The 24,923-nt window shown below is 35.3% G+C and overlaps 4 protein-coding genes across 7 annotated transcripts; 1 reads left to right on the top strand and 3 right to left on the bottom strand.

The window, feature by feature from the left end:
* Positions 1-311: 311 nt before the first annotated feature.
* On the bottom strand, positions 312-2,531 carry LOC136785105 (putative neutral sphingomyelinase). The gene is made up of 6 exons (XM_066746128.1): positions 2,074-2,531; positions 1,806-1,979; positions 1,559-1,742; positions 1,174-1,500; positions 1,003-1,102; positions 312-946 (listed from the first exon to the last, which is right to left on the bottom strand). The coding sequence occupies exons 1-6, from the start codon at positions 2,118-2,120 to the stop codon at positions 594-596; spliced, it is 1,185 nt and encodes a 394-aa protein (XP_066602225.1). The 5' UTR covers positions 2,121-2,531; the 3' UTR covers positions 312-593.
* Positions 2,532-2,772: 241 nt separating this feature from the next.
* LOC136785103 (protein SPT2 homolog) lies at positions 2,773-5,973 on the top strand. Its single transcript, XM_066746124.1, has 7 exons — positions 2,773-2,955; positions 3,042-3,188; positions 3,267-3,396; positions 3,889-4,046; positions 4,350-5,265; positions 5,340-5,555; positions 5,635-5,973. The coding sequence occupies exons 1-7, from the start codon at positions 2,902-2,904 to the stop codon at positions 5,718-5,720; spliced, it is 1,707 nt and encodes a 568-aa protein (XP_066602221.1). The 5' UTR covers positions 2,773-2,901; the 3' UTR covers positions 5,721-5,973.
* A 379-nt stretch (positions 5,974-6,352) lies between these two features.
* Positions 6,353-20,949, bottom strand: LOC136785104 (glutamate receptor ionotropic, delta-2-like). Of its 2 annotated transcripts, XM_066746126.1 has the most exons (8): positions 11,633-12,247; positions 11,471-11,562; positions 8,259-8,435; positions 7,842-8,178; positions 7,566-7,759; positions 7,384-7,489; positions 7,121-7,310; positions 6,353-7,067 (listed from the first exon to the last, which is right to left on the bottom strand). In XM_066746126.1, exons 1-8 carry the CDS (start codon positions 11,703-11,705, stop codon positions 6,563-6,565), a joined length of 1,674 nt encoding a protein of 557 aa, XP_066602223.1. In that variant the 5' UTR covers positions 11,706-12,247; the 3' UTR covers positions 6,353-6,562. The 2 variants fall into 2 exon arrangements, with proteins under 2 accessions (XP_066602223.1, XP_066602224.1); XM_066746127.1 differs by lacking the exons at positions 11,471-11,562; positions 11,633-12,247 and adding an exon at positions 20,264-20,949 and having other exon boundaries at positions 6,354-7,067.
* LOC136785106 (LIRP-like) lies at positions 13,788-23,510 on the bottom strand. 3 transcript variants are annotated; one of them, XM_066746131.1, is made up of 3 exons: positions 23,460-23,510; positions 15,738-15,951; positions 13,788-15,650 (listed from the first exon to the last, which is right to left on the bottom strand). In XM_066746131.1, exons 2-3 carry the CDS (start codon positions 15,949-15,951, stop codon positions 15,478-15,480), a joined length of 387 nt encoding a protein of 128 aa, XP_066602228.1. In that variant the 5' UTR covers positions 23,460-23,510; the 3' UTR covers positions 13,788-15,477. The 3 variants fall into 3 exon arrangements, with proteins under 3 accessions (XP_066602228.1, XP_066602226.1, XP_066602227.1); XM_066746129.1 differs by having other exon boundaries at positions 13,788-15,951; XM_066746130.1 differs by lacking the exon at positions 23,460-23,510 and adding an exon at positions 20,260-20,399 and having other exon boundaries at positions 13,788-15,951.
* Between the last annotated feature and the right edge of the window lie 1,413 nt (positions 23,511-24,923).

The following is a 24,923-nucleotide window of genomic DNA, read 5'->3' on the forward strand; positions in this document are numbered from 1 at the left end:
TTATTAAACAGAATATATTTCTCTGAGTATAAGATTTTAATATGGGCTAAGTGTAAAAAATATTATTTTACTTATTAGATGCATTTAATTATATATTAAAAGTTAAAAATTGTAAAGTAACACATTTTTGTGGAAGTACTACATTTTGAATACAATGAGATCTGCAAAGCATGGTCTTTAAAGATAACTTGAGGAATGGAAAAATATCTGACAAATTATATAATCTAGAAAATTGTTTACAATGTTAAATGTCTGCTATAAAGTAATAATTATAAATGAATTTTTAATAAAACATATGGTCCTTTATCATTTATTATTTTTCTATTGCCCTGTATACTTTTTGATAGCAGCAGCTCAGATATTTATAAACGAAAAATGCTTAAGTTTCTGAAGTTCATAATTGAGCAATTTGAATTTTATTGTTTTAATATAAACACAAAAAAAATATATATATATATTCAGAATAAAGAATTTAGTAGAGATTTAAACAGTAAATTAGTCATTGTTTAAAGTCTGAGCAATTATGACTGTTATTAACATTAATGAAAACAATATATCAAATAGATAAGTACAGGATACTCATTTTATAACTACTAATTTATATTTTTATTTAAATTGTTATTAAGCTGAATTAAATGAATATCCAACCCTAATACTCCTGCTTTTAAAGCATTTTTTTTCACACTGTTCCATATTGTACTCATGAATAGTGTATAACACAATATTGTAGTTAAAAGAAGACGTCCTATGTTTACCCCAATACTTACGCCGATGGACGTGGTAGTGTAATCTAAGCCCATTGACCATACCAAAGGAATAAATAAAATACAGCCAGTTAAAAAATAAAAGAGTTGATGACGTTTCATACTTTTTAATGCAGAGTTACAGATGCTCATTGCTTCCTTTAGAGATTCTCTCACATCATCATTTGAACTTTCACATTCCCCTGCGTGAATGAAAAATTTAAAAAATGAAGAAACCAGAAATTTTTAAAGATTATACCTGTTAATATTTGAAAAGTAGCCATGACTGCTTCATGATCAGAATAACTGAAGTTCTTGTATGGTACACGCTCGGGAAAGGGATGTTGAAAGTTCAAAAACTTCAACCTAGATAGAAACATAGATTGTAAAATAAAAATTATATATGTATTATAGGTATTGAAATTAATACCTTATAATTTTTAGAGCCAAAATACAAAATATGATCTATACGTTTTCCTTCTGGCATATTTCTAGCAATTTTTAAATTAGTGTAACTATTTTTGGCACACTCATTGGTCCCTGATTCACTTGAGCTGTTTGAGCAAGCATCTGCTAATCCAGCAACACCTCTAATAATTTTATAAGCCAAGTCCTGTGGCTCAGTATTGAGATCTCCTCCCAAAATAATGACATCTGCACCACCACTTGTCATCCTTATAAATTGTGCAGTATCGAAGGCTTGTAAAATTCGATGGGCAGTATACTCATCATTTTCTCTGCTATATTCTGCATGTAACTGTAGAAATATTTAAAATATTAATTATGGAATAAATAGTAAAAGGACAAGTACTTACATGTGCTATGTAAACATTTATTTTTATGCCATTGATACTAATTTTACATAGTCCAACTCCTTTTCCACCAAACCAATCCCCGTGATGGATTTTATGGACATATCCATTCAGAGGCCATTTATGAAATATTACATCTTCTATAGCATATTTAGATAAAATGCAAACTCCTGATCCAGCTACACCACTAATATTAAATGTAGTTAGCAGAGATAAAAATGATTCTTTTTATTATTAAGAAAGTTTGTACCTATAAAAATAATGAGAATGTGGAAGACACTCTAAAACTGTAGCCTTCATCATTTTAAAATCATTGTAGGACCACACTTCTTGCAAGCAAACTACATCATAATCATCTGCGAGGAGCTTCTCAGCAATCGCAGTCATACGTGCACGCCGATTTTTGGAAACGTATGGTATGCCCCTAAAATATGGAAAATTGACTCATTTAAAGAAATGGGTGATGCAAATAACTCTCTCTATATTTAACTCTCATATAAAATATAATCTGAACTCACCAACAATTTAATGTTAAAACTTTTAATGATACCTGATTGTTTACCATAATGGAAAATTTAATAATTACAATAAAATTCAGTACATAATATTAAATGAAATGTCAATTGGTTAGCAACAACTCTTTATTATTGCCCTTTTATCCACACAAACAGTCCATCTCTGCTAATAAGCTACTATTTATGATTCTGTCATTACATTGTTGCGACTCGTGAACAATTGTGACACGTTCGATGAACAATCAATCTTTATATTTATTAGCTGGTATATAGAACAGCAAACATGAACAAGAGATATTCATCGATGAAGTTTGATGATGTCGAAGTACTTTTCAGCTTTGGTAATAATACATTAATATCTAGTCTAACCTGGCCTAACCTTTGTTGAAAAAAATTCTAAATTGTTTGATAAACAATGAAATTCAGTCGTAGCAAAACGAAAGTAAAATCTTGTACAATATAAAGAAATATAAATTTACTTGCACATTTGTAATGAAATGCTTCCGAAATTCTTTGTTATTATTGGTTTGTTCATGTAAAACTTGTTTTTACCCGCCAATCCTTAGGAAGATTCCGTTGTATCCAGCTGTCCAGCTGATCGACTTACATAAAGAACTAGTATAGTTGTGATATACAGGCACGCACGAAACTCTTAATTTCTTATATTTAATGTACCATATCATAACCAAGTAATATCACGTCAACAGCGTCGCGATATTGGTTACTCTAACTTTTTAAATAAAATGAGCGCGTGACGTTGTTTTTGTGACTAAAAGCTTAGAGAAAATATAATATCTTTTAATTCCCTGTGTTTAATTATTTAATAAAATCATGGATTTCGGAACCTTGTTAAGCGTTGCTCAAAGAAATGAAAGTAACAAACAGGTCAGCAAATTTACTAATGTTTCAGTGCGGAATGTTATTGTTACTTTTTCCTGAATTCTTTGAAATCACTTTTTCATTCTTCACAGACGAAAATATGTTATCAAACAAAGTATTCACCACCCAAGAAGCAAACTAAGCAAGCAAAAAATTTGTCTGAAAACATAAAAAAATTTTTGGCTCGCAAGGAGGAAGAAGAAAGACAGAAAGCTCTAGAAGAAAAAAAAAAAAAGGAGGTAAAATTAAACAAATTGGTGTAAATTAAAATATTTGTGATTTATACAGCTAGTTAAGTTATGCTTGTTCTATTATAGAACCTGCTTGCATTACGTGACCATAAGGCACAAAGTAGGATAAGTAAACATTTAAAAGTATGCAAAGCGGCCAATAAATCAGTCTTGGCTGACGCAGTGGACAATGATAATACAGCTGTTACAATGGCAGGTAGATATCAAAACGTTTAGATATTTTATTATTATCTACTTATACATACAAATAAAGCTCCAAATGCTATGTAGTTTATAAGATTTATCTTGATTATAATCCAAGAATTAAATACTTATATCCATAAATTATAATAGATCCTCATGATACAATACTTTGTTGTGTCAGCATCAAAAATGAAATTAGAAGCACTTGATGGATTTGCCCACTGGAGGATTCTAATGGGATTAAGAAGGTTAGCTGATAAATTTAGAGTAGCTTGTTGGGTTAATTATTCGCTAATTTTTGAGCCATGTAACTCAGATTGATAATTTTTTTGCTTATGTTGATCAATAATACCAGCTGATTTACAATGCAATTATTTTAATGAGCTCAAAAGTTTACATTTGGAACTTTATTTCTGCATGAATTAAAATAATGATTATTGTTAGTAATATGTTATTTTGCTATAGCAATAAGAAAAGAAGCCATATATAAAATAATTACTTGCAGGACCATCTCAACCAGATGAAGATGATTATGGCTATGTTTCTCAGGAGGCTTCAGCTTTTTACAATAAATTAATTTCTAAGTACAATAGTCTTCCTCCAGAGAAGCCACTTTTTAGTGAAATTGGTAAAAAGACTGTAAAAGACATAGCGAGAACTAAGGTATTTTAAAAATAGTTATATATACATGGTTGTTCAGATAAAACGAATTAGACCATGGACTTAAAATGCTGTTTAACTTTTGTAACTAGAAGAGAAAGCAATTTTTGTTATAAGACCTTTTTGAACACAAATCAAAAGACACTTCAAAAAGGTCTTATAGCAAAAATTGCTATCTCTTCTAGTTACAAAGTTAAACTTAATTTTATTTGTATGGTTTGATTAGTTTTATTTGAATAACCTAGTATAGGTTATAAGTTGTGTAAATTTGTAACATTACCTAATGTTTCTTTTTTAATGGTACAGGACAGGGTTAAGCAAGCCTTAAAGCAGCAAGAAATGGAAGATGCTTTAGGTCATAGAAGAAAAAGAAAGTCATCTGTAGTAAATGGAGAACATAATAATGAAAAGGAGTTTAAAGATGACATTAAAGATAAAGTGAAAGAGAAGGAGGAAAAATTTGAAGATGATAAGCCTAAAACTAAAAAGAAGCCTTCTTTACGTCCACCGCCAATGGATTTCTCAGAATTGCTGAAACTTGCAGAGAAAAAGCAGCATGAACCAATAATTATTGAAACAAAACCAAAGGTTGAAGAGCCTGAGAGGCTAATGACAAAAAAGCAAATGAAAGAATATATCAAAGAAAAAGAATGGCGTGAAAGAAAGGAGCAACGTAGTCGAAATCCCGAAATTACGACTAAACCAGCTTCAACGTGTGATTCTAATAAATTGAGCAAAACTGTAGCTGCCAAAACTTCAAAATTAATGGATAAAAGTCCTGTAAATGCTTTGTCAAATAAGGTACCTAAAAAAGTTTCTGAGAAGCCTGGTACAAGAAATGAAACTATGGATAAAATTAGTTTAACTAAGACTTTAGGGAGGGACGAGTTGTTGGAAGAACGTAAAAAAATAGAGGCAGAAAAGAAGAAATTAGAAGAGATGAGACGAGTAATTGAGGAGGAAAAAAGAAAGCTCGCTTTAGATAAAAATAAGAAAATAGAAGATAAGAAGTCATCGCCAGGCTCACAGTCATTAAATAAATTATCAAAGTCTAAAGAGTTACAGAAAGTGTCACCTACCAAAGATATCAAATTGAAGAATTCACCCGCCCACGATGTTCGAGTGAAACAATTCCCTCCTCCAGATGTTAAGTCAAGACCACCAGCAATGGCAACTGAAAGATCTAAAACACTTGTTTCAAAGAGACCACCGCAGAATAAACGTAAGTTTTCTAAAATAAGTTGAACAAATATTTTAGGAAAAGAAAACATCATATTATTCTGATTGAAATTTCAGGACGAATATTAGATGACGACGAAGAATATGACTCAGAGTTGGACGATTTCATTGATGATGGGCCAGAAGAACATCCTGAGGATGTTAGTAAATATATCAGTGAAATATTTGGCTATGACAAGAATAAATATAGAAACTTAGATGATGATGATGACGCAGCTATGGAGAGTAATTTTGCGCAACAGTTAAAAGAAGAATTTGTATCTACGAAAATTGGTAATTATTCATTAAATTCAATCGTGAAATTAATTCTCTTTGAACAAAATTTAATAACATTTATGATTATTTGCTTCAGGAATAATGGAAGATTTGGAAGATATTAGAAAAGAAGCGCTTGAAAAGAAGAAAAAGGCTCTTATGAAAAAGAAAATAAAGAAATAGTTATCTGATAAAAATCCAAAGGATATAACTTATCAGATTTATAAATTATTTTGTTATGTACAGATCAAAGTTTACTAAAATTATAACTCGCTCAATTTAATAATTTTAATTTCTTTTATCTATGGTATTAATTTTGGTCTATTCTATCATAGATGGTTATTCGTCAATCATACCACATGTATTCAAATTTCTTTTTTAAAATAAGATAAAAATAAGATCTGTAAATACTGATTAACTAACAACTTTCAATCATGTATTCCTGCTGTACTTAAGAATTTAGATCTTTTGTATTTAACATTTTACTTGAGGGAATGATTGATGCTTAACACAAAAATTAATAGTCAGTTAAAGTTTATTTTTGTCTTTGCAACAAAATGTTATATATTATACATGTGATATATCGGTTTTGCATTACTACATATAAGTATAAATTGGTTTTACATTGAGTTAATTATTAATAACTTACATTTACGCTTTAATAATACATATGATGTACATATGTGTATCACTGCCTGTATTGTAACATTAAAACTTTAATGTAAAACTTTATAAATTTATATGATGATAAGGAACATACGTGTACTGTAAATATTTATATATAAATACAGAAGAAAGATTATAGAAAATGTATTCTTATTACGTAATACGATATTCCAAGGATTACGATTGTTAGAAATATTCTAAGATTATTAAATCCATGAATAATCATTTCATTAATCAGTAAATTTCACACGATTCTGAAATTGTCGTATGAAGAGAAAAATAGAAGAAATGTAAAGATTTTAAAATAGTGTTAATAATTCTTATTCAAAATATCAAGCAATCTGTAAAAACGTGTAAAGTTATGCAGTGTACTGAAAGAGGAAAGCTGAAGGTGTTCTAACAGGAATTAACCTTTGACCTCCATTTTTCTCGGTTACCACGTAATATTCTCGTCCATTGATGTAATGTTTTTTGCCAACGGACGAAGGAATGATCGATGCATCTTGATAAAAGGGAAAAGAGCCATTCTTCGGGATGTTTGAAGAACGATTCACCAGGAAAGCAGGATTCCTTGGTACGTCCTCGACAGAATTGTTAATCTTCCTTCCAAAACAACAAACACAATTTTGCTCGTGATCCCCAGTACCATTTTTCCCCTTTCGAAAGAGCAGCAAAATCAATTCCGTCACGAATATCACGAAAGAAGCTACGAAGCCACCAGCGACTACTTTGTAGGTCAAGGACAAATCTGCATTTCGAAGTCGACGTTCGCTGGACCTTAAATCGACAGGACAAATATCAGCCAGTGGCAGATCCTGTCTCTTCACGTATTGCACTATTCCACTTTCAGCCATCGTCAGCAATCTAAAAAACTTTCAATTAAAAACTGCAATTTCATTCAAAAAAAAAAAACTCACTCTTCGTTGATCAATTTTTCTATGGACGAATTCAGGGGAAAAGCAAAGGCACGATTTTTGATAAAAAATCCCTTAGGCATCACAACGTAAGTGCATCTTTTAGATTGCTCCATTTGCTTGGCAGTTTTATTCTTGTAGTCCCCGAAGATCAATGTTTGGAAATAGTGAGCTTCCCCGATGAAAATTTTATCTTAACAATAAAATTAATTACGTAATTCAATTAATCAGCTTTATACAAAAAATGTAATAAATATTTCACTTACTACTACTGATTATCTGCAGGATCTTTTCATCAGGAGACCGATACTCGTCGATGAACTTTCCATGGTACTTGGACTTGTTGAGTGGTGTCAATTCGGTCTCTGCGTCCTGCAACGAAGATTTCAACGATGACCTTGAAATTCATCCAAGGTCACTCAAGGTGCTCTTCAGCATCCCCACTTACCTGAGTGAGAAGAAACTGAACGGTTCGACCAGCAAAAGCCGCCCACTCGTAGTTTTTGCTTACCACGTCGTTCAAGGACTGAATTGGCAAGGTGAACTGAGGTTTCGTCAGGAAGGCCGTTAAATTAGCTGTGTAGAAGGACGTGAGGATCGTTATGAATATCCACCAAGTGGCGAACAGCATTCGAGTGGAATCTGCAAGAATAAACAAATAACTTGGGAATTTTATAAAGGAATTTTAATCATGATGGAAAAATAATGAAAATCGATCATCCACCTGACGTTGCTGAAATGGTGGCTCCTTGCTTCAACAAGGCGCCATAGACGAACCAAACGCAAGACTGCATAGTGTATTTTTCCGATTCCGCAGTCTTCCAGAATTTTCCTCTTAGAAAAACAAATACGTATATCAGTGGTCCCATGATTACCACAGAAATTAACACCAACAGCCACACGGTTCTGTCGAAAGGAGCCAGAAGACCGGAACCAGTCGCAGACTCTTCAGGCCTCTTCATCAGAACGGTCAATACTATTTCGTCCAGAGTTATACTGAACGAACAATAATTCAGCATTTTCGGTAGAACAGGCAAAAGAGCTACAGCCATATCTATTTCCTGCTCGAATTGTTTACATAATTATAAATTCTTTTGTTTTATATAAAATTTACCACAAAATTAAGATAATTAATAATCACTTTATTGTAAAGTTGGCCCAAAATTCCGGTCCTGTCATCGCCCAAAATTTGTTTCTCCGGTGGTACTATCGTATAAGTGAAATTTAATTTTTTGCTGAGGAGGTTCAACAAATAAAATGAGTAGCCTTTTCCAACCAGGGTGTCATTTTGCTTCTCTGTCCCTGAGAATGGCATGTCCTGAAAATTAGTGTTTAGAGTCAGGTCTTGGTCCTGTACGTAATTATGAAAAAGGGGGGGGGGTTAGGATCTGTTTATAAAAAAAATACTGAAAAGGAATAGTATGATATATATAGCATTCTCGTTGCCAAAGTTTAATTTCTACACGAGGAATCGTGCCTTTTAAGGGAGCACGCACGACGACACAGAAAGCGATCACTTTGGTTGCACGTGCAACCAATGACGTAACGGTGCAATTCCAGCGAAAATTAAGTAGGAGCAAAGTCCAAGCTAACCAACTTCTAGCCTTTTAACCCCTGATGCCTGGCGCCAGTCCACTCTTCGCGATGGACCGAATTCCACCATCAGCGAAAAGATCATTGCTGGGAATTAATTGACGTAAAAATAGCAATTCCTCTTCATCAAGAGTGAACTCGATCAGTCGACTCTGCGAAGACGTCGATGGAAAAGCCATGGGTTTTTTTAGTCACGAGTTAAATTAACGACGAACGTACGCACGTGGTTGTAAAAAAATTGACGTAAAAATAGTAATTCCTTTTAATCAAGAGTGAACTGGATGAGTCCAGTAAGAAAGATGTCGATGGAAAATTCATTGGCTCTTTTTATTTATTTATTAAATTAATGAGACAAATATATACTCATGTGGTTGTAAACAAATTGACGTAAAAATGGAAATTCCTTTTAATCAAGAGTGAACTGGATGAGTCTAGTACGAAGACGTGGATGGAAAAGTCATTGGCTATTTTTATTTATTTATTAAATTAATGAGACAAATACTGAAGAAAGTTTCGTAAAAGTTTGAAACATGATGGATGTTCTTTACGTGGTTGAAAAAAAATTGACCTAAAAGTACCAATAATTCCTTATTTTAATCAAGAGCGAAAACTCGACGAGTGGACTCTGCAAAAACATCGATGGAAAAGTCATAAGCTATTTTTATTTATTTATTAAATTAATGAGACAAATATATCCATGTGGTTGGAAAAAAATTGACGTAAAAATAGCAATTTTTTTTAATCAAGAGTGAACTGTATGATTCGACTCTTTAAAGACGTCGATGAGAAAGTCATAGCCTATTTTTATTTATTTATTAAATTAATAAAACAAAAATACAGGAAAAAGCTTTGCGACCACTCGGAGTATGATGGATGTTTCCCCACGTGGTTGAAAAAAAATTGACGGAATGATTTATCGATTTGCAGCTAAACGTCCCACTTTCGAGTGCTCGACGCGTTCGCCAGAATTATCGAAGGACGCGGCACACGATTGGCGCTTCCAAACCTCCAGATTCATGACGACTCGCGAAAGGGAAATGCACGTAATTATTCGCACCTTGAACTTGACTCGTCATAATTGGCAAAAATTTTATTTTCAATAAAAAGAGGCAACAATGTGGAAAAATCAAAGCATAATTTTTACGTTCATCAACAAAGTTATTTGATGACACTTTCAGAGTAATACGACTCGCGAAAGGGAAATGCACGTAATTATTCGCACCTTGAACTTGACTTGTCATAATTGGCAAAAATTTTATTTTCGAAAACAAGAGGCAAGAATGTGGAAAAATCAAAGCATAATTTTTACGTTCGTCAACCAAGTCATTTGATGACACTTTCAGAGTAATACGACTCGCGAAACAGAAATGCACGTAATTGTTTGCACCTTGAACTTGATTCGTTATAATTGGCAAAAATTTTATTTTCAATAACAATAAGAGGTAATAATGTAGAAAATCGAAGCTTATTACTGACGCTTCCAAATTTCCACATTTATAAAGATTCCCGGAAGGGAAATACACGTAATTATTATTGGCACCTTGATCTTGACTCATTATAATTGGTAAAAGTTTTATTTTCGATAACAAGAGGCAACAATGTGGAAAAAATGAAACATAATTTTTACACTTCGCAACAAAGTCATTTGATGACGTTTCCAAACTTCCCGATTGATAAAAATTCCCGGAAGAGAAATGCACGTAATTATTATTCGTACCTTGACCTTGACTCATTATAACTGGCAAAAGTTTTGTTTCCAATAACAATAAGAGGCAACAATGTGGAAAAATCGAAGCATAATTTTTACACTTCTCAACAAAGTCATTTGAAGACGTTTCGAAAGCTCTGGATTGAAGAAGATTCCCGGAAGGGAAATACACGTAATTATTAATTGCACCTTGACCTTGACTCGTTATAATTGATAAAAAATTTATTTTCAATAACAAGAGTCAATAATGTGGAAAAATCGAAACATAATTTTTATAAGCGTTAAAAAAGTCATTTGAAGACACTTTCAGACTCATAACGACTCGCGGAAGAGAAATGCACGTAATTATTTTTCACACCTTGAACTTGACTCGTTAAAATTGGTAAAAGCTTTATTTTCAATAACAAGAGTCAATAACGTGGAAAAATCGAAGGATAAATATTATAAACGTCAACAAAGTCATTCGACTTACGGTGCGAGGCACGAAGGACTCGTATAGGAGCCATTACAATATTCTTGATTCGATAAAAAGGACGGTTAACGAGTTGGTAAATAACAGGGTGAGATATCGATTATTTAAATATCATAGCATTATTGATAACGCAGCTTATCGCGTATATAAAAAACTCTCTTAAAGCAATTGAAACTCCTGCATAAAAAATGTATTAAATAAGAAATAAAAAAAGTGATAAAAATTAAAATATCCTTTATCTTCAAAGCTGATGTTTTAATATTCGCTGGCACCGTGTTCGGGGACCAAAGAGTAATATTAAGAAAAAACATTAAATAAAAAATAAAAAAAGGGATAAAAGTTCAATTATCGTTTACCTTCAAAGTTGTTATTTTAATATTGGTTGTCATTGTTTTCGGGGACCAAAGATTAATATTAAGAAAAAACATTAAATAAGAAATAAAAAAAGGGATAAAACTTCAAATATCGTTTACCTCCAAAGTTGATATTTTAATATTTGTTGTCATTGTTTTCGAGGACCAACGATTAATATTGAAAAAAAATAAATAAAAAAAGTGATAACAATTAAAATATCGTTTACCTCCAAAGTTGATATTTTAATATTCGCTGGCATCGTGTTCGGGGACCAACGATTAACACTCTCTGGCGAAGTCTCTTCTTGGACACTGACGTCTAAAAATTGATCGAGTTAATTAACGAAAGGATACAAGAAATTAAAGAAAAAAAAAAACATATATAGTACCTTGGCCATTGCAGAAATGAAAAATAAAATAGAAGAAAATTCCCAGAGACTTTATGATCCTTTTACGTCGCATTCTTCAGGAAAACTCTCGTGACTACATCCTGAAGTCCGTGTGACCGGAAGCTGCGCATCCGCGAGTCCTTCTCGATCACGCCGAAGGTCCTGCGGTCATCTTCTTGCAGCGAAAAAGCGAGGCTGATCGTTTCGATACGGATGAAACGAGCCAAACACATAAACTGACCACGAGGGGGTGGGTTTCACCCTGAAGCAGCTCTTGCGCCAGCGCAAACGCTCCATCCCCTATCTCTGCTCATCTTCGACTCTTCAAGGCCAACGCCATAACACCCTTCTACACACGTTCACCGCACGATTACCGAAAACCAGCCAATTCACAGGGTCCTGCATATCGAATTTCGATCTCTTTGATGCAAACCTATGATTACATCGAGGTTTCATTGTGTTTACCGATGTCTGATGGCCAACCTAATGTACAGCATTTACTCAGGAGCTTGTAAAACGTGTCAAGTTTATTGCTAATTTATTTCGGTGGAGGGACTGAGTAAAAAGTGTCGAATTGTGTAAATAAAAACGATTTGAAGAAATGATCGTAATTTTATAATAAGAAAATATTTAATTATGTAAATAAAAACTATAGGAAGTATCGATTGTGATAATTTTGTAATAAAAAAATGTCAAGATCGTTGTTATTTCTTTTCGTTGGAGAGACTGAGTCAAAATTGACGAATTTGATAAAACAAAACGAGTAGAAGTATCGATTATAATTTTATAATAAAAAATATCAAGATCATTGTTAATTGATTTCGTTGGAGACACTGAGTAAAAATTGACGAATTTCATAAAAATAAAATGAGTTGAAGTATCGATTATAATTTTATAATTATTTGTTTGTTTAAATACTTTCAATCCATTTCTATGCTCATATGTATATAGCTATATGTTTTAATTTTCTGAATATCGAGTGTCAGCGAGAGAGCAGAAAAATGACTGTGAGGCTACCTTCACATGCGGTGTAAGATATGTACGGCGTACTACGCCAGCACCCAGCAGCATGCTTGCGTATTATCGCGAAAATGATTTGATTGGTTAATACGTTTTAGCGTAAGTTACGTTTACGCACCTTACACCGCATGTGAAAGCAGCCTGACTCGTTCAATTTAATGGCAAATAATTATAGTTGATAACGCTTGGTAATTATAATTACAATGAATTTAATATATTCGTTAAAATTACGTAAAACATGGTGCACGTTGCACGCGATGTGTTCTGACGTTTCGACACGCGACGATCGCTCGAACACTGTCATTTTGCCATTCTAAAATGAGATTATCTAAACTGTTGCAGGTTGTACTTTCAAGTGCCACGCCATAAATCGTTGCGCGCATAAAAAAATTTCTAGTGCGATTAAAACGAAGGAGAAGAGGTCATTTTCGATCAGACGTGCAAATTTGGTCGAATTGCGAAAAATCGATCAAAGGACTCGAGATAACTCGCCAAAGTACATGCAAACTCGAAACATTATTATGTCGATGAGATTGAAGTCGATGACTAAGATTTTAAACTCTGGTCATTTTGCCACACTATATGTTGCGAAAAATGGATCAAAGGACTCGCGATAATTCGCCAAATTACTTTCTGACTCAAAGAACTGTTACCTCGATGAGGTTGAAGATGGTGACTAAGATTTTAAAGTCAAGAACCACTTAAACGCATCAGAGTCATTTCTGGTATAATAATGTCCCTGTGACAATTGAACTTGCGTCACGAAGAGTTTTTTTCGCAACGTTTCAAAATAAAAGCAGTATATATATACTCGAAGAATCTGCAAAAATAATTAACAAATTACATCAATTATCAATACTAATCATATATATACAAATACATAAAAATTAATCAGAAAGGAAAATAAAAAAATCATTAGACTCTGAGGAACAAGTTTAGTTTTATTTTTAAATTGAAGTACATCTCATATAAATCACATGGTCTACGATCATACAAAGTTCTGCCATTTTGAAAAAAAAAATCGGCACATTTTCTCCACTCGTGATTCAAGGTGTACCGCGCCGGACACCCATACATGCATAAACACACAAAAATTAATCAGAAAGGAAAATAAAAAAATCCTTAGACTCTGAGGAACAAGTTTAGTTTTATTTTTAAATTGAAGTACATCTCATATAAATCACATGGTCTACGATCATACAAAGTTCTGCCGTTTTGACAAAAGAGCCCGGCACGCTTGCTCCACTCGCGGTTCAAGTTGTACCGCGCCGAAAGAGCCGAAAGAGAACTTCGCGCTATATATTACAGCCATTACGGGAAAATTGATGATTGTGACGCGTAGAAGAGGATGACGAGTGGAGGATACGGCTGGTGTGGATGGTGCTGATGGATATACATTGAAAAATAAAATCTATCTATAAAGAAGGGGGGAGGGGGTGGGTGTAGGAAAAGCGAGAATACAAAATATAATAAAAGAGATTACACGCTACAAATCGACGATAAAACCAGGTGGGTGCAAGCGACGAAGAGCTTTCCTTCAACTTAATTTGTTCCTTTCGTGCATTTTCACAAACCTCGATTCGTGGATCCAAGAGTCGATCGAAGGTCACGGCGAGTCGCCTACGAAATTTTCTTAAAATATTTTTTTTAAGGATGGGGGTGTAGGAAAAGCTAGAAAACAAAATATAAAGGGGATTAAACTCTATAAATGGACGACAAAACCACGTGGGTGCAAGCAACGAAGAGCTTTTCTTCGAATTAATTCTTCCTTTCGTGCATTTTCACAATTTCGATTCGTGGATCCAAGAGTCGATCGAAGGTCACAGCGAATCGTGTACGGGATTTTCTCAACATGTTTTGTTTTCTTTTTTTAAGCTCTTCTTGAACGATTATATTTACACACGTTACAAGTTCTACGAATTATGATAATATCACGATGTATACGGTACATTGTAGTACGCTAGTATATATAATAAAAGGTCATTTAGAACATCACAGCCTCTGGCAGATAAACAAAAATACGCAAGCCAGTCAAAATGGTGTTCCGCAAAAGCCGTTGTTCCGGAGTTTCGTCCAGATTTTTTTATCTTTCATTGGATGGAGAGTTTGTGGGAATTTCGGTGTTTTTATTTTTTTTTCCACCGTGTCCTCCAGTTCTTCGGTGATCAACAGGGGCGATTGGGGTGTTCGATAAAAAAGTGACGCGGACGCCGGTCGATGCATCGGACGATTCTCGTCTCGCGTGACGGAGTTTCTTTTCACGTAACGCGTTATATGTCAAAGAATTATATATATATATATTAATCAGGAATAATGGACTCTCAAAAATTCCCTCGATGGTCTCATCGAACCTGTCACGATAAACGAACAAAAATTCACCAATTATACAATTTCCCCCACTAAATCTCGTTTCTTGACGAATAATAATAATCGTTATAAAATAATAAAAAAAAACTGAAAAATAAACAAGCATAATACGAATAAAAAATCGGCTTTTGCGGTTGGGCTTGAGGCGGAGTTGAAAAGGTGTGCTACGGAGACATTGAAGAGGAAAGGATAAGAGGGGTAATGGAGGGGGGAGAAGCATTCTCGAGCTTAATCGCTTAATTCTACGCAATACGGTAGGTGGATTTTTTTTGTGAATTTTTCTATAACATAAATTGCACGTTGATAAATGGACACCTAGTATATTTTTCGCTATAGTCCGGATGAGTACTGGTTTCTCGAAGGTGGTGCTCGTGGGGGTGGGGGTGCAGCAGGTGGAGCACGGAGAAGCGGATTTAGCCGGTTCGAGGGACGTAGGATCATCATCATCGTCATCGTCATCATTGCTCCTGGCAATAGCTGCGAAGTTCGTCGGTGGTGCAGGCCTTGACGCAGCACTCGTCGTAGACGCCTCGAGACTCGCGGCGGAATCGACCCGCGAATCGACTCAACATGGCGTTCGCCCTCTCCGGACTCAGTTGAGCCACGTATCCGTAGTCTCGCGACTCGAGCTCTGAAATAAACGCGAACCATTTCGTTCTGAGACTCCAGGATCCGGTTGGTGATTTTTGTGTAGGTTTTTGTGACGTCACACACTCACCCTGTCCACTCTTCTTGAACATCTGGTTGTACATCCCGTTGCAGACCATGTGGAGGGCGTTGGAGAGCTTAATGCCGCAGTATTTCGTGACTGTGTTCTGTGGTCTCTTCTGGGCATATTGGAAGATGTCCACCTGAGCGTGACCCAAGTCGGCTAGGATGATCACCAGTACGAGCAACACGGTCACGAAGATGCACAATCGATATGTGGACATCTGCAAGTAGAAGTGGTCAAGGATTTTACTGCTTTTTCTATAGGGGTTTCTTCTTTGTGGAGAACGTGATAGGGTTTTGAATATTTGTGGTGGTTAGGGTTTGTAGATTGGAAGGTTGAGAGTCACTGTAGTTTCTACGTGGCTGGTACTTAGAGACGAGACGTTATTCTTTTTTAAACAAAGTTTAATTATTTCTTATTTTGCTTACGTGTATTTTGGAATTTATTTCATTTCATTGAAACTTTGTGGCAATTTTGTAATATGGCATAAAGCACCTAGTGACTTAAAAACATCTTTTAGGTGTCGGTTAGTCAATTGGATGACTAAAAGATATCTATAGGATAACTTTTAGTCAAGTGTACTGTATGGGATATTTTATAATTTTTTTTATAATGTTATGTTTGGTTATATTTTAGCAAAAAATAATCGTTGTTCTTTGTAAAACTCATGTAGAAGAATTTTATGCGAAAATTTACCATTTGTTTTTATAATGCAATGTTGATATTATGTTGTCTTCTATAATGCAGTGTTCATATTTTGTTTACTAATATTTTAGCAAGAAATAATCTCTGTTCTTAGTATACCTGTATATATATATATATATACAAGAATTTTATTTATAAATACACGTTGTGCTGGGTGATCATAGACGGACCATTCTCCAGTTATCGAAATTCTATGAAGCCCCTGTATGTATATTCCCTAAGGCGAGTCAAACGCTGGTCATAAATTAATCTTCCTTGATCCGACACCGAAAACATCGAGAGCAACCAAGTATCGCGATTCGAGTTTCTACGTGCTCTAAATTTCTACGACATATACATACATATATATATATATATATATATATATATATATATATTTCTATATTTTCTTATCCTTCTTTAGCAGCATCCAGTCAAAAATGTGCTTATCGTCGACATATTGGAACGAACGAGTGTTTACCAAGCTTGGTCGTTCCAAGTAATTAATGCTTTAACCGACTTTAACCAATGACTAAGAAGACGAGTGATTAAACGAACATAACGTGTTTTCAATGCTGCTTCTTTTCTTCAATGCTAATCTATTTACACTCCGATGCCTTGAGACGAAAAACTTTACCGTTATTTTCTTTTTTCTCCAAAAAATCTTTTTCTCTTTTTTAATAAAATTTGAAATAATTGAGTCAATAATTAATATCTTATTAAAGCACAAAATCTCTTTACACAAACGTGGCTTTTTCCCCAAAAACTATATCTTTTCTTAGTAACAAAATGTGAAATAACAAAATTAATAATTAATTTCTTATTACAAAACAAAATTTATTTACACAATTATAACTTTCTCCCGAAAACTCAATTTCTCTTTACACAAAAATATTGCTTTACCTAAAAATCCATTTCTCCTCTGCAATATAACACCAAATAACAAAGTTAATAATTAATTCCTTATCACAAACCAAAATTCTTTTACAAAAGTAAATCGAATCTTGGACACAACGAGGAATGATCCAATTCGAAAATTTACTTACAAGCTCGACGATCCTCCACTCGATGTAAATTCATAAAAAAAAACACTAACCTAAAGTGCCTCTATTAGAGAACAAGCTTTAACAAAAATAAAAAAAAATCCAGAAAATTACAGAAACGAGAGATTCGATCGCGGATACCTGGAAAAAAACGCATCGTTACGGGCCAGTGACCGTGACGATCGCTAATTACCGCTCGAATCGAGCGATAAAGCGCGCGAGCGGACAATAATGGAAAACTTGGCAAACTTCGCAGCTTTTATTTACTTATCGGAGCTTATTAAGCCCCGGTGCCGCGTGCAGGTCGCGGAGCATTTATTTTTAGATATCGGTCGTTTAAATATAAATTCCGCGGTGTAACGTATTGGCTTTGTTGTACCGAGAGAGAGAGAGAGAGAGAGAGAGAGAGAGAGAGAGAGAGAGCGATGCTCGGTTCGAATGGAAGGAATAAAAAATGGGGGAGGGCACGATCGTTAAAAGAATCGCCAAGTCTTCTGTGTATCGTGTCTTTGCGGTTGACCTTTGACCTCCCGTGATCCTTCCTCCCTGTTCCATCGAGTCCTCGACGAGTCGAGTCTCCTGAGTCCTCTCCTCTCGTGGAAAAAAATTATTTTCGCGCTTATCTAGAGCAGCGAAAATGCAAATAAGGTCAATGACCTTGATAGGAACTGCCGAATGCGAGAAAAAAAGATCGCGTTTGGAGAACCGCGAGAAGGATTGTTCCGAGCGATATATATATATATATATCTTTGCGAGATGATCCAGACGAGCTTACAAATGCTTGGAGAACAACGAGCCTCGTAGCAAAAGCTCGGCTCGTTTGGGGGGGAGGGCACGATCGTTAGAAGAATCGCCAAGTCTTCTGCGTACCGTGTCTTTGCGGTTGACCTTTGACCTGCCGTGATCCTTTCTCCCGATTCTCTCGAGTCCGCGACACGCCGAGTTTTGGCTCGAGTCTCCTGAGTCTCTTCTCGCGTGGAATCACTGTTTTCGAGCTTATCTCGAGGAGCGAAAATGGAAATAAGGTCAATGACCTTGATACGAACGGCCGAACGCGAGACAGCGTTTGGGGAACCGCGAGAAGGATCGTTCCAAGCAACATACATCCATGTATTTATGAGAGAGAGAGAGATATATATACAGCTTTGCAAGATACATATATCTTCGCAATATATATATATATATATACCTCAGCAAGATGATCCGGACGAGCATGGGACCGCCTGGAGCATAATGGGCGTAATAGCAAAAGCTCCGTTGCTTTATTGCTCACGTGGAGGCTCGCACGTCGAGTCACGTTGGGCTATTTTCCACTGCACGAGTTTAAAGCAAAAAAAACAATTTACCAACATTCCCCTTATCACCATCGTCCCCAAAAAAATCCCCAAATTGCTCGTCGCGTCACGAACAATCGCGCTGGTCCCTGCCTCGATCTCGAGACGCAGTACGTTCTGGGAGATCCTGTGGAATCTCGGTGGCTGATAATAACACGGCGTTCATTGGCTTCTCGCGTGATGGTAAACACAAGCCCGCTACGTAGATTCTTGCCTAAGGGAGAAAAGTCCGCGTGGATAGAGAAAAGAGGACTCGTTCCAGACCGTACACGATATTGCCACTTCCCCACAAGCATTTCGCTCGACTCCTCCTCGTCTTTCTTCCTCCAACCTACTCGCTCCCTGGCCGTTATCGCGCCGACAGAAACCACATCAGGCATAAACACGTACCTATAACGCACTCGGAAAGATACCGAGTGGTCTTCGAGTGCAGCTAACCTTTCGAACCAGTGCACTCGTTCGTGGAATTGCGAGGCTCTTCAGCAACGAGGTTGTTGATTTTCAAGAAGGTTTTCGTGCTTTTCGAATTTTCTCGATGTTCGTTCGTATGGGATTTAACCTTGTTTTTTGATGGCGCGTGGATCTTGGCTGACGAATACGTCGTGGTTATCGTCTTCAACATCCACACTCGATGCGAACCTTAGTCGTTGATCTCTCGACTATTGTTTTCCGGATGTTTGTTTCTTGGTTAAATATCGTTGTTATTGGGATCTCTAAAATTCTGGAGTTATATCTTCTGGTTGAGGAATTTGGTATTTGTTTACCAAAGAGAGAGAGAGAGAGAGAGAGAGAGGGAGAGAGATACTATTTTCCCTATGTCCCTCGGACGTCTCAAGCATAATGGACAATTTATTTATTCAAGTCCCCATTTTCCTCTTGTATATATATCCTATAAATAGAAATTTAGAGAGAGAAAAACTCGCGAGATAATTGAGTAGACTGCGGTCTATCGTTCGGAATATGACTCAACCAAAGTGATAAATTGCGTATATATATAAATGTATAGTGTTATTTTTGTACAAGTAAACTCATTGGTGCACACGAGGCATAAATCAGAATTTGAATGTTGAGAGAATCTTGAGGAATTTGATGGAATTTCGAGATGAAGAGGAAATTTAGTTGGCTTGGTTAAAAATGGCAGAAAGTGGACTTGGTATGTCGAGGTAAAACGTGATATGACGAGAACATGAGGAATAAAACAGAATTTGAACGTTGAGAGAATCTTAAGGAATTTGACAGAACTTTAAGATGATGAGGAAACTTAATCGGCTTGCTTAAAAATAGCAGAAAGTGGACTTACTACCTTGAGGCAAACATGACATCACAAAATAATCAACAAAGTATCACGAGAACCCAACGAATGAACCAAAATCTGAATATAGAGAGAATCATGAAAATTTTAACGGAGCTTCGAGATGATGAGGAAACTTAATCGGCCTGCTTAAAAATGGCAGAAAGTGGACTTACTTACTACGTCGAGGTAAAGCGTGATATCACAAGAGAATTAATAGAGTATCACGAGAATTATCACAGTCTGTCACTCGCGGATGACCTGGATGGCAGCAGCGACGTAAACACGAAGTTCCGGTGGACGTTGAAGAAACGGAAAACCTCGAAGAACAAGAACAAGAAGAAGAAGAAGTTTCCAAGGTTACACAATCTTCTCGAGTTCCCTTCAGATGATCATGAGATATTTCGATGGCGACGTCTTGGAAGAAGTTGAGGACTCTGCAGACTTCCGGTTATCTTCAGCCTCTCCCACTGCTTGGGATTCATTGATGCACGGCAGCAATTTTGAGGAAAATTGCCGATCGAGCTAATTCCTTTTCGCCTCTGCTTCATGCACGATCCTTTCTTCCCGAAGAACGAGTCGTTCCCTCTTCCGGTTCTCCACCGTTCCCGAGGGACTATGCACACTTTTACTGTCCACTCTTCAGGACTCACTGCATATATATATATATATATATATATATTTGTTTTTGTCTCACCGAACTTTTAGCAAAAAAAACCTGAGGAATTTAGAGCCCGTGGGAAGAAAGGGGAATCGGGACTGGGATGGAGTCTGGATGAAAGGTGCGGACGATTTGGTACCCGCAGGGAGAGGAGAGAATGCGGCAGTAACGAGCCGATTGCACCGAGAGAGGAGAGAGAAACGAGTGTGCGACCATCACGGATTTCGTCGTCGCTGAGAGTCCAGCCCGGCGACTCGATATTGCCGAGGAAGAGAAAGAGTGGTGGAGCAGTGGCTCAAGCTTATACCAGTCGCGACACACGAGATTAATATGCCAGTTAGTCCAGTCATGATTTCTCACCCGAACGACCCGCAACCTCGCGAAAAACGCGTCGATGATTTTCCAGGCCATTCTCCGATCAACTCTGCCTCGATTCGTTCTTCTGCGTTGAGGGATTCGTACGAAATTGTTTATATATATATATATTTATTGAGAGAAAATTTTTTTTCAATGTTAGGAAATAAATATTGACTTGTTTTTAATAAACAATTGATTTAACCAAACGATAAAATTTTGATATAATATCAAGTCAGTATTTATTTGTGATTATTCGAGTATACAGTTATTTATATCTAATTATTTTCCTCAATGCATATGTATGTTTGATGATTTTTTAAGTTTGCGAACGATGGAGGTTGACAAATTCGAATTTGATCGTGATGCCTGAGTCAGAAGAAAGAAAATGAAATTTTTAGAGTCGAGTAATCTCGTGAAAATCACGTTAATAATTTTTCTTTATCAATCTCATTCATATAAAAAATATCGAGTTTAATTGATTATAATTTTTACTCTTTTATCAAGAGCATCGTTGATAATCAAGAAATATTATTACAAAAAAAGTCATGAAAACTAAATTAATTTAATTACTATATAAATTTTACGTTGATTTTCTCGTGAAAAATTCGTGAATGATTTTTCCACGGTGATACACTTATAAAATTGTCGAGGAGTTTGAATTGCCACTTACTCGATCGAGAATCATTCAAAATCAGAGAGCGTTACGTAACTGGTTGGTTAGGCAGAAAGTAAACTGGTGTCCATTGCCGGTGCACGCACGATTTACGCGCGAGCCACGCCATGACCCCTCGACCACATACCGCCTTCATTTCTCTCTCGTTAATAAAGCATATCTATATAAATTGATTGAAAGCTCGATCTCTCGAGACAAAAATTGCTATTTTTTTTCTAAGCAATTTTAGCGAGATCAATAAATCATGTCTTTGTAAATTGATCAAAAACTCGATTTCTCGAGACAAAAATTGCTAGAATCTTTTTTTTCAAATGAATTTTAACGAGGACAATAAAGCATATCTATATATATAAAAAATGATGGACAGCTCGATTTCTCGAGACAAAAATGGACTGAAATCTCGAGATCTGCAGGAAAAAATTACTAGAGTTTTCTTTTTTTTATAAGAAATTTTAGCAAAATCAATAAAGCATATCTGTATATCTAAAAATTAATTAAAAGTTCCATCTCTATCAAGAAAAGTCACTAGTTTCTTTTTCCAAGAAATTGAAACGAGGACGATTTACTAGATCCAGCGAGAATACCAAGAAACAATATATATATATATATATATATATATAAACATGAAGAGTTAAAAGCTCGATTGGCAATTCTCCCCTAATCCGAGGACACTCGGTACAGATGCACCAGTGAATGAGTCGTGCATGCTACTATTATTGCTCTATAAGGTGAATCAAGCGTCATTTATAGAAAGCAACCGTCCCCCCCCCCCTCTCACCAACTATATATACAGAGTTCCAAGAATTTTAATCACTCGTCATTCCGTCTAGGCCCTTTCTTCCGCGTCTTTCCGACAATTGGACTGTTTTATTTTGAAGAGCTCGATTAATCGGAGAAGCCAACCAAGTGGACAATGCTACGTGGACAATTGTAAGAAGAAGGCACACGAGCATCGTGGCCCAGTTTCATTGGTTGGCAGGCCCTAATGGGCCACAATTACTGTAAACGTGATCACTGACGGATCAACTCTGGTAGACAGGGGTGCTCTTTTAAGAAATTAATCATACTTGCTTCATTCTCCTCGAATCGTCCACGTGATTGTAGTGATGAATTTATATATTATTTATTTTAATTTATTTCGATTTGTTTACATTTTGTTTTATTTTGTTCATTAAAATTTAAGCAAATAAAACTTTTCTTTCCCCAAACTCACTCGTTTTACATTATTCGATCACTTTATTTCTTCACAATGGCTGCAGCACTTTGTAGCTCGCTCCACCATGCAACCACGATGATTAATGAGTATATTTGATTAATTAGCTTCGTATGCACGTCCGAGTCATGATTCTAATCTCTCCAGAGTGGCATGTACTCTGTTTTAAATTTGCACTGTGGTACAACGACTACTTTGTGCTCGTGTATAATTTTGTAAATAACAAATATTATTCTTGCATTATTCCAAAATTTATATAAACTCTTCCAGTGAACCAGAGAATTTAATACATACTACGATATCGATCGAAGAAAATCTTGAGTGAAAATAAATTATCGTATCTCAAATGCATAAAAAAATCTGTAAATTTTCATAATTATTTATTACGTGTATATAAACATTCTGACCATTTTTTGTGAAGAAAATCAGTCGTAGTGGGATTAAAAACAGAGATTTATTATCGAGTACTCACCTTAACGTGAGCAGCGTGTTGCGAATGTTGCTTGGTGATGCACGGGGTTCTTGTGGTGACCGAAAAGGCGATCGCCTCCCTTATAAACACTCAGGGCGCCGGTAGTAATACTGAGCAACCGAGACGTGCTCATTTAACACGTTACGCGAATGATGCACCTGTCAGATACTCTTAATCGTACCTTACAGCCAATGGTAGTCCTTCCACAGGAAGGACATCAACTCGACTGTACACGATGGCCCATTTCGTAGGCAACAGCTGATTGGATCTTCCTCCCTGTTTCCCAAAAGACCCACTTCCGCCAGGGTCAGGAGCCTTTCGCCTTTCATTCAAAACTCTCACGACACCACTGACCCTGATTCATCATCCACAACGAGATCCCAGCATCCAATAATCTAATTATTTCAACAAAAAACCCCTCGAAAACTTGTCAATTTTCATTGACAATTTATTGTTGATATTTTACAGCTGGAGATTGTTGCAAGGAGTATTGGAAAATTGTGAAAGTTATTAAGAGAGATATGTGTTGGTTTTAATTTATGTTGGAAAATTAATTAGACTTTGTTGCAGGTGAGTTGAAATTTTTGTGCAATTCTTCTTGATGAACGTGTGAAGAAACTTGCTATAAGATATTAAAGAAGTTTGGAGAATCTAATATTAGCGTTTTTAATAATCTACTCATTTTAGATAAATTTATATATATAGTCCTTTCTCATTCATAAACTGTTATTAAATTTTCTAGCTGGGGATTATTGTAATGATTATGGGAAAATTGTGAAAGTTAACTATGGTTTAGTTTATGTTGAAAAATTAATTAGACTTTGCTGCAGGTGAGTTGAAAATTTTGTGTAATTCTTTTTTATGAACATATGAAGAAACTTACTATAAGATATTAAAGAAGCTTGGAGAATCTAATTTTAGCATTTTTAGTAATCTATTTATTTTAAATAAATTTATATAAATATAGTCTTTTTTCATTCATAAAGTGTAATTAAATTTTTCAGCTGAAAATTGCTGTAGTAAACAAAAGAAAATAATGAAAGTCAGCTGTTGTGTAAAATCAATGAGACATTGTTGCAGGTGAGGTAAAATTGTAAAGTAATTCTTTTCGATAGACGTGTGAATAAGCTTGCGATAAGATCCTCTTAAACAAGCTTGGAAAATCTAATTTTAGCATTTTTAATAATCTACTCATCTTAGATATATATATATATATATATATATATATATATATATATATACATTGCATCTTTTTTAATCTATAAACTATTATTAAATTTTCCAGCTGGGGATTGTTGTAACGAGCAAAAAAAAATAAAGGTCAGCCATTGGTTAATCTACTTTGTAAAATTAATTAAACATTGTTGCAGGTGAATTAAAATGACAAAATAATTCTTTTCGATGTTCCTGTGAACCATTCGCTATACAATCTCTTTAAATAAGCTGAAAGAATCCAATTTTAGC

This window comes from Prorops nasuta, unplaced genomic scaffold, assembly GCF_024137725.1.
Source record: "Prorops nasuta isolate Cenicafe-Biocafe unplaced genomic scaffold, Cenicafe_Pnas_1.2 PNAS00155, whole genome shotgun sequence".
NCBI classification, from domain to species: Eukaryota; Metazoa; Arthropoda; class Insecta; order Hymenoptera; family Bethylidae; genus Prorops; species Prorops nasuta.

Coding starts and splice junctions, on each gene's coding strand:
- LOC136785105 (XM_066746128.1), bottom strand. CDS start 2,120: ATGGTAAACAATCAGGTATCATTAAAAGTTTTAACATTAAATTGTTG. Junction 1,501..1,558: donor TAAATGTTTACATAGCACAT/GTAAGTACTTGT, acceptor ATATTTCTACAG/TTACATGCAGAATATAGCAG. Junction 1,103..1,173: donor TTGGCTCTAAAAATTATAAG/GTATTAATTTCA, acceptor TCTAGGTTGAAG/TTTTTGAACTTTCAACATCC.
- LOC136785103 (XM_066746124.1), top strand. CDS start 2,902: ATGGATTTCGGAACCTTGTTAAGCGTTGCTCAAAGAAATGAAAGTAAC. Junction 3,397..3,888: donor TACAGCTGTTACAATGGCAG/GTAGATATCAAA, acceptor AATTACTTGCAG/GACCATCTCAACCAGATGAA. Junction 5,266..5,339: donor GAGACCACCGCAGAATAAAC/GTAAGTTTTCTA, acceptor TTGAAATTTCAG/GACGAATATTAGATGACGAC.
- LOC136785104 (XM_066746126.1), bottom strand. CDS start 11,705: ATGCGACGTAAAAGGATCATAAAGTCTCTGGGAATTTTCTTCTATTTT. Junction 8,179..8,258: donor TGGGCCAACTTTACAATAAA/GTGATTATTAAT, acceptor CAATTCGAGCAG/GAAATAGATATGGCTGTAGC. Junction 7,760..7,841: donor CACCATTTCAGCAACGTCAG/GTGGATGATCGA, acceptor TTATTCTTGCAG/ATTCCACTCGAATGCTGTTC.
- LOC136785106 (XM_066746129.1), bottom strand. CDS start 15,951: ATGTCCACATATCGATTGTGCATCTTCGTGACCGTGTTGCTCGTACTG.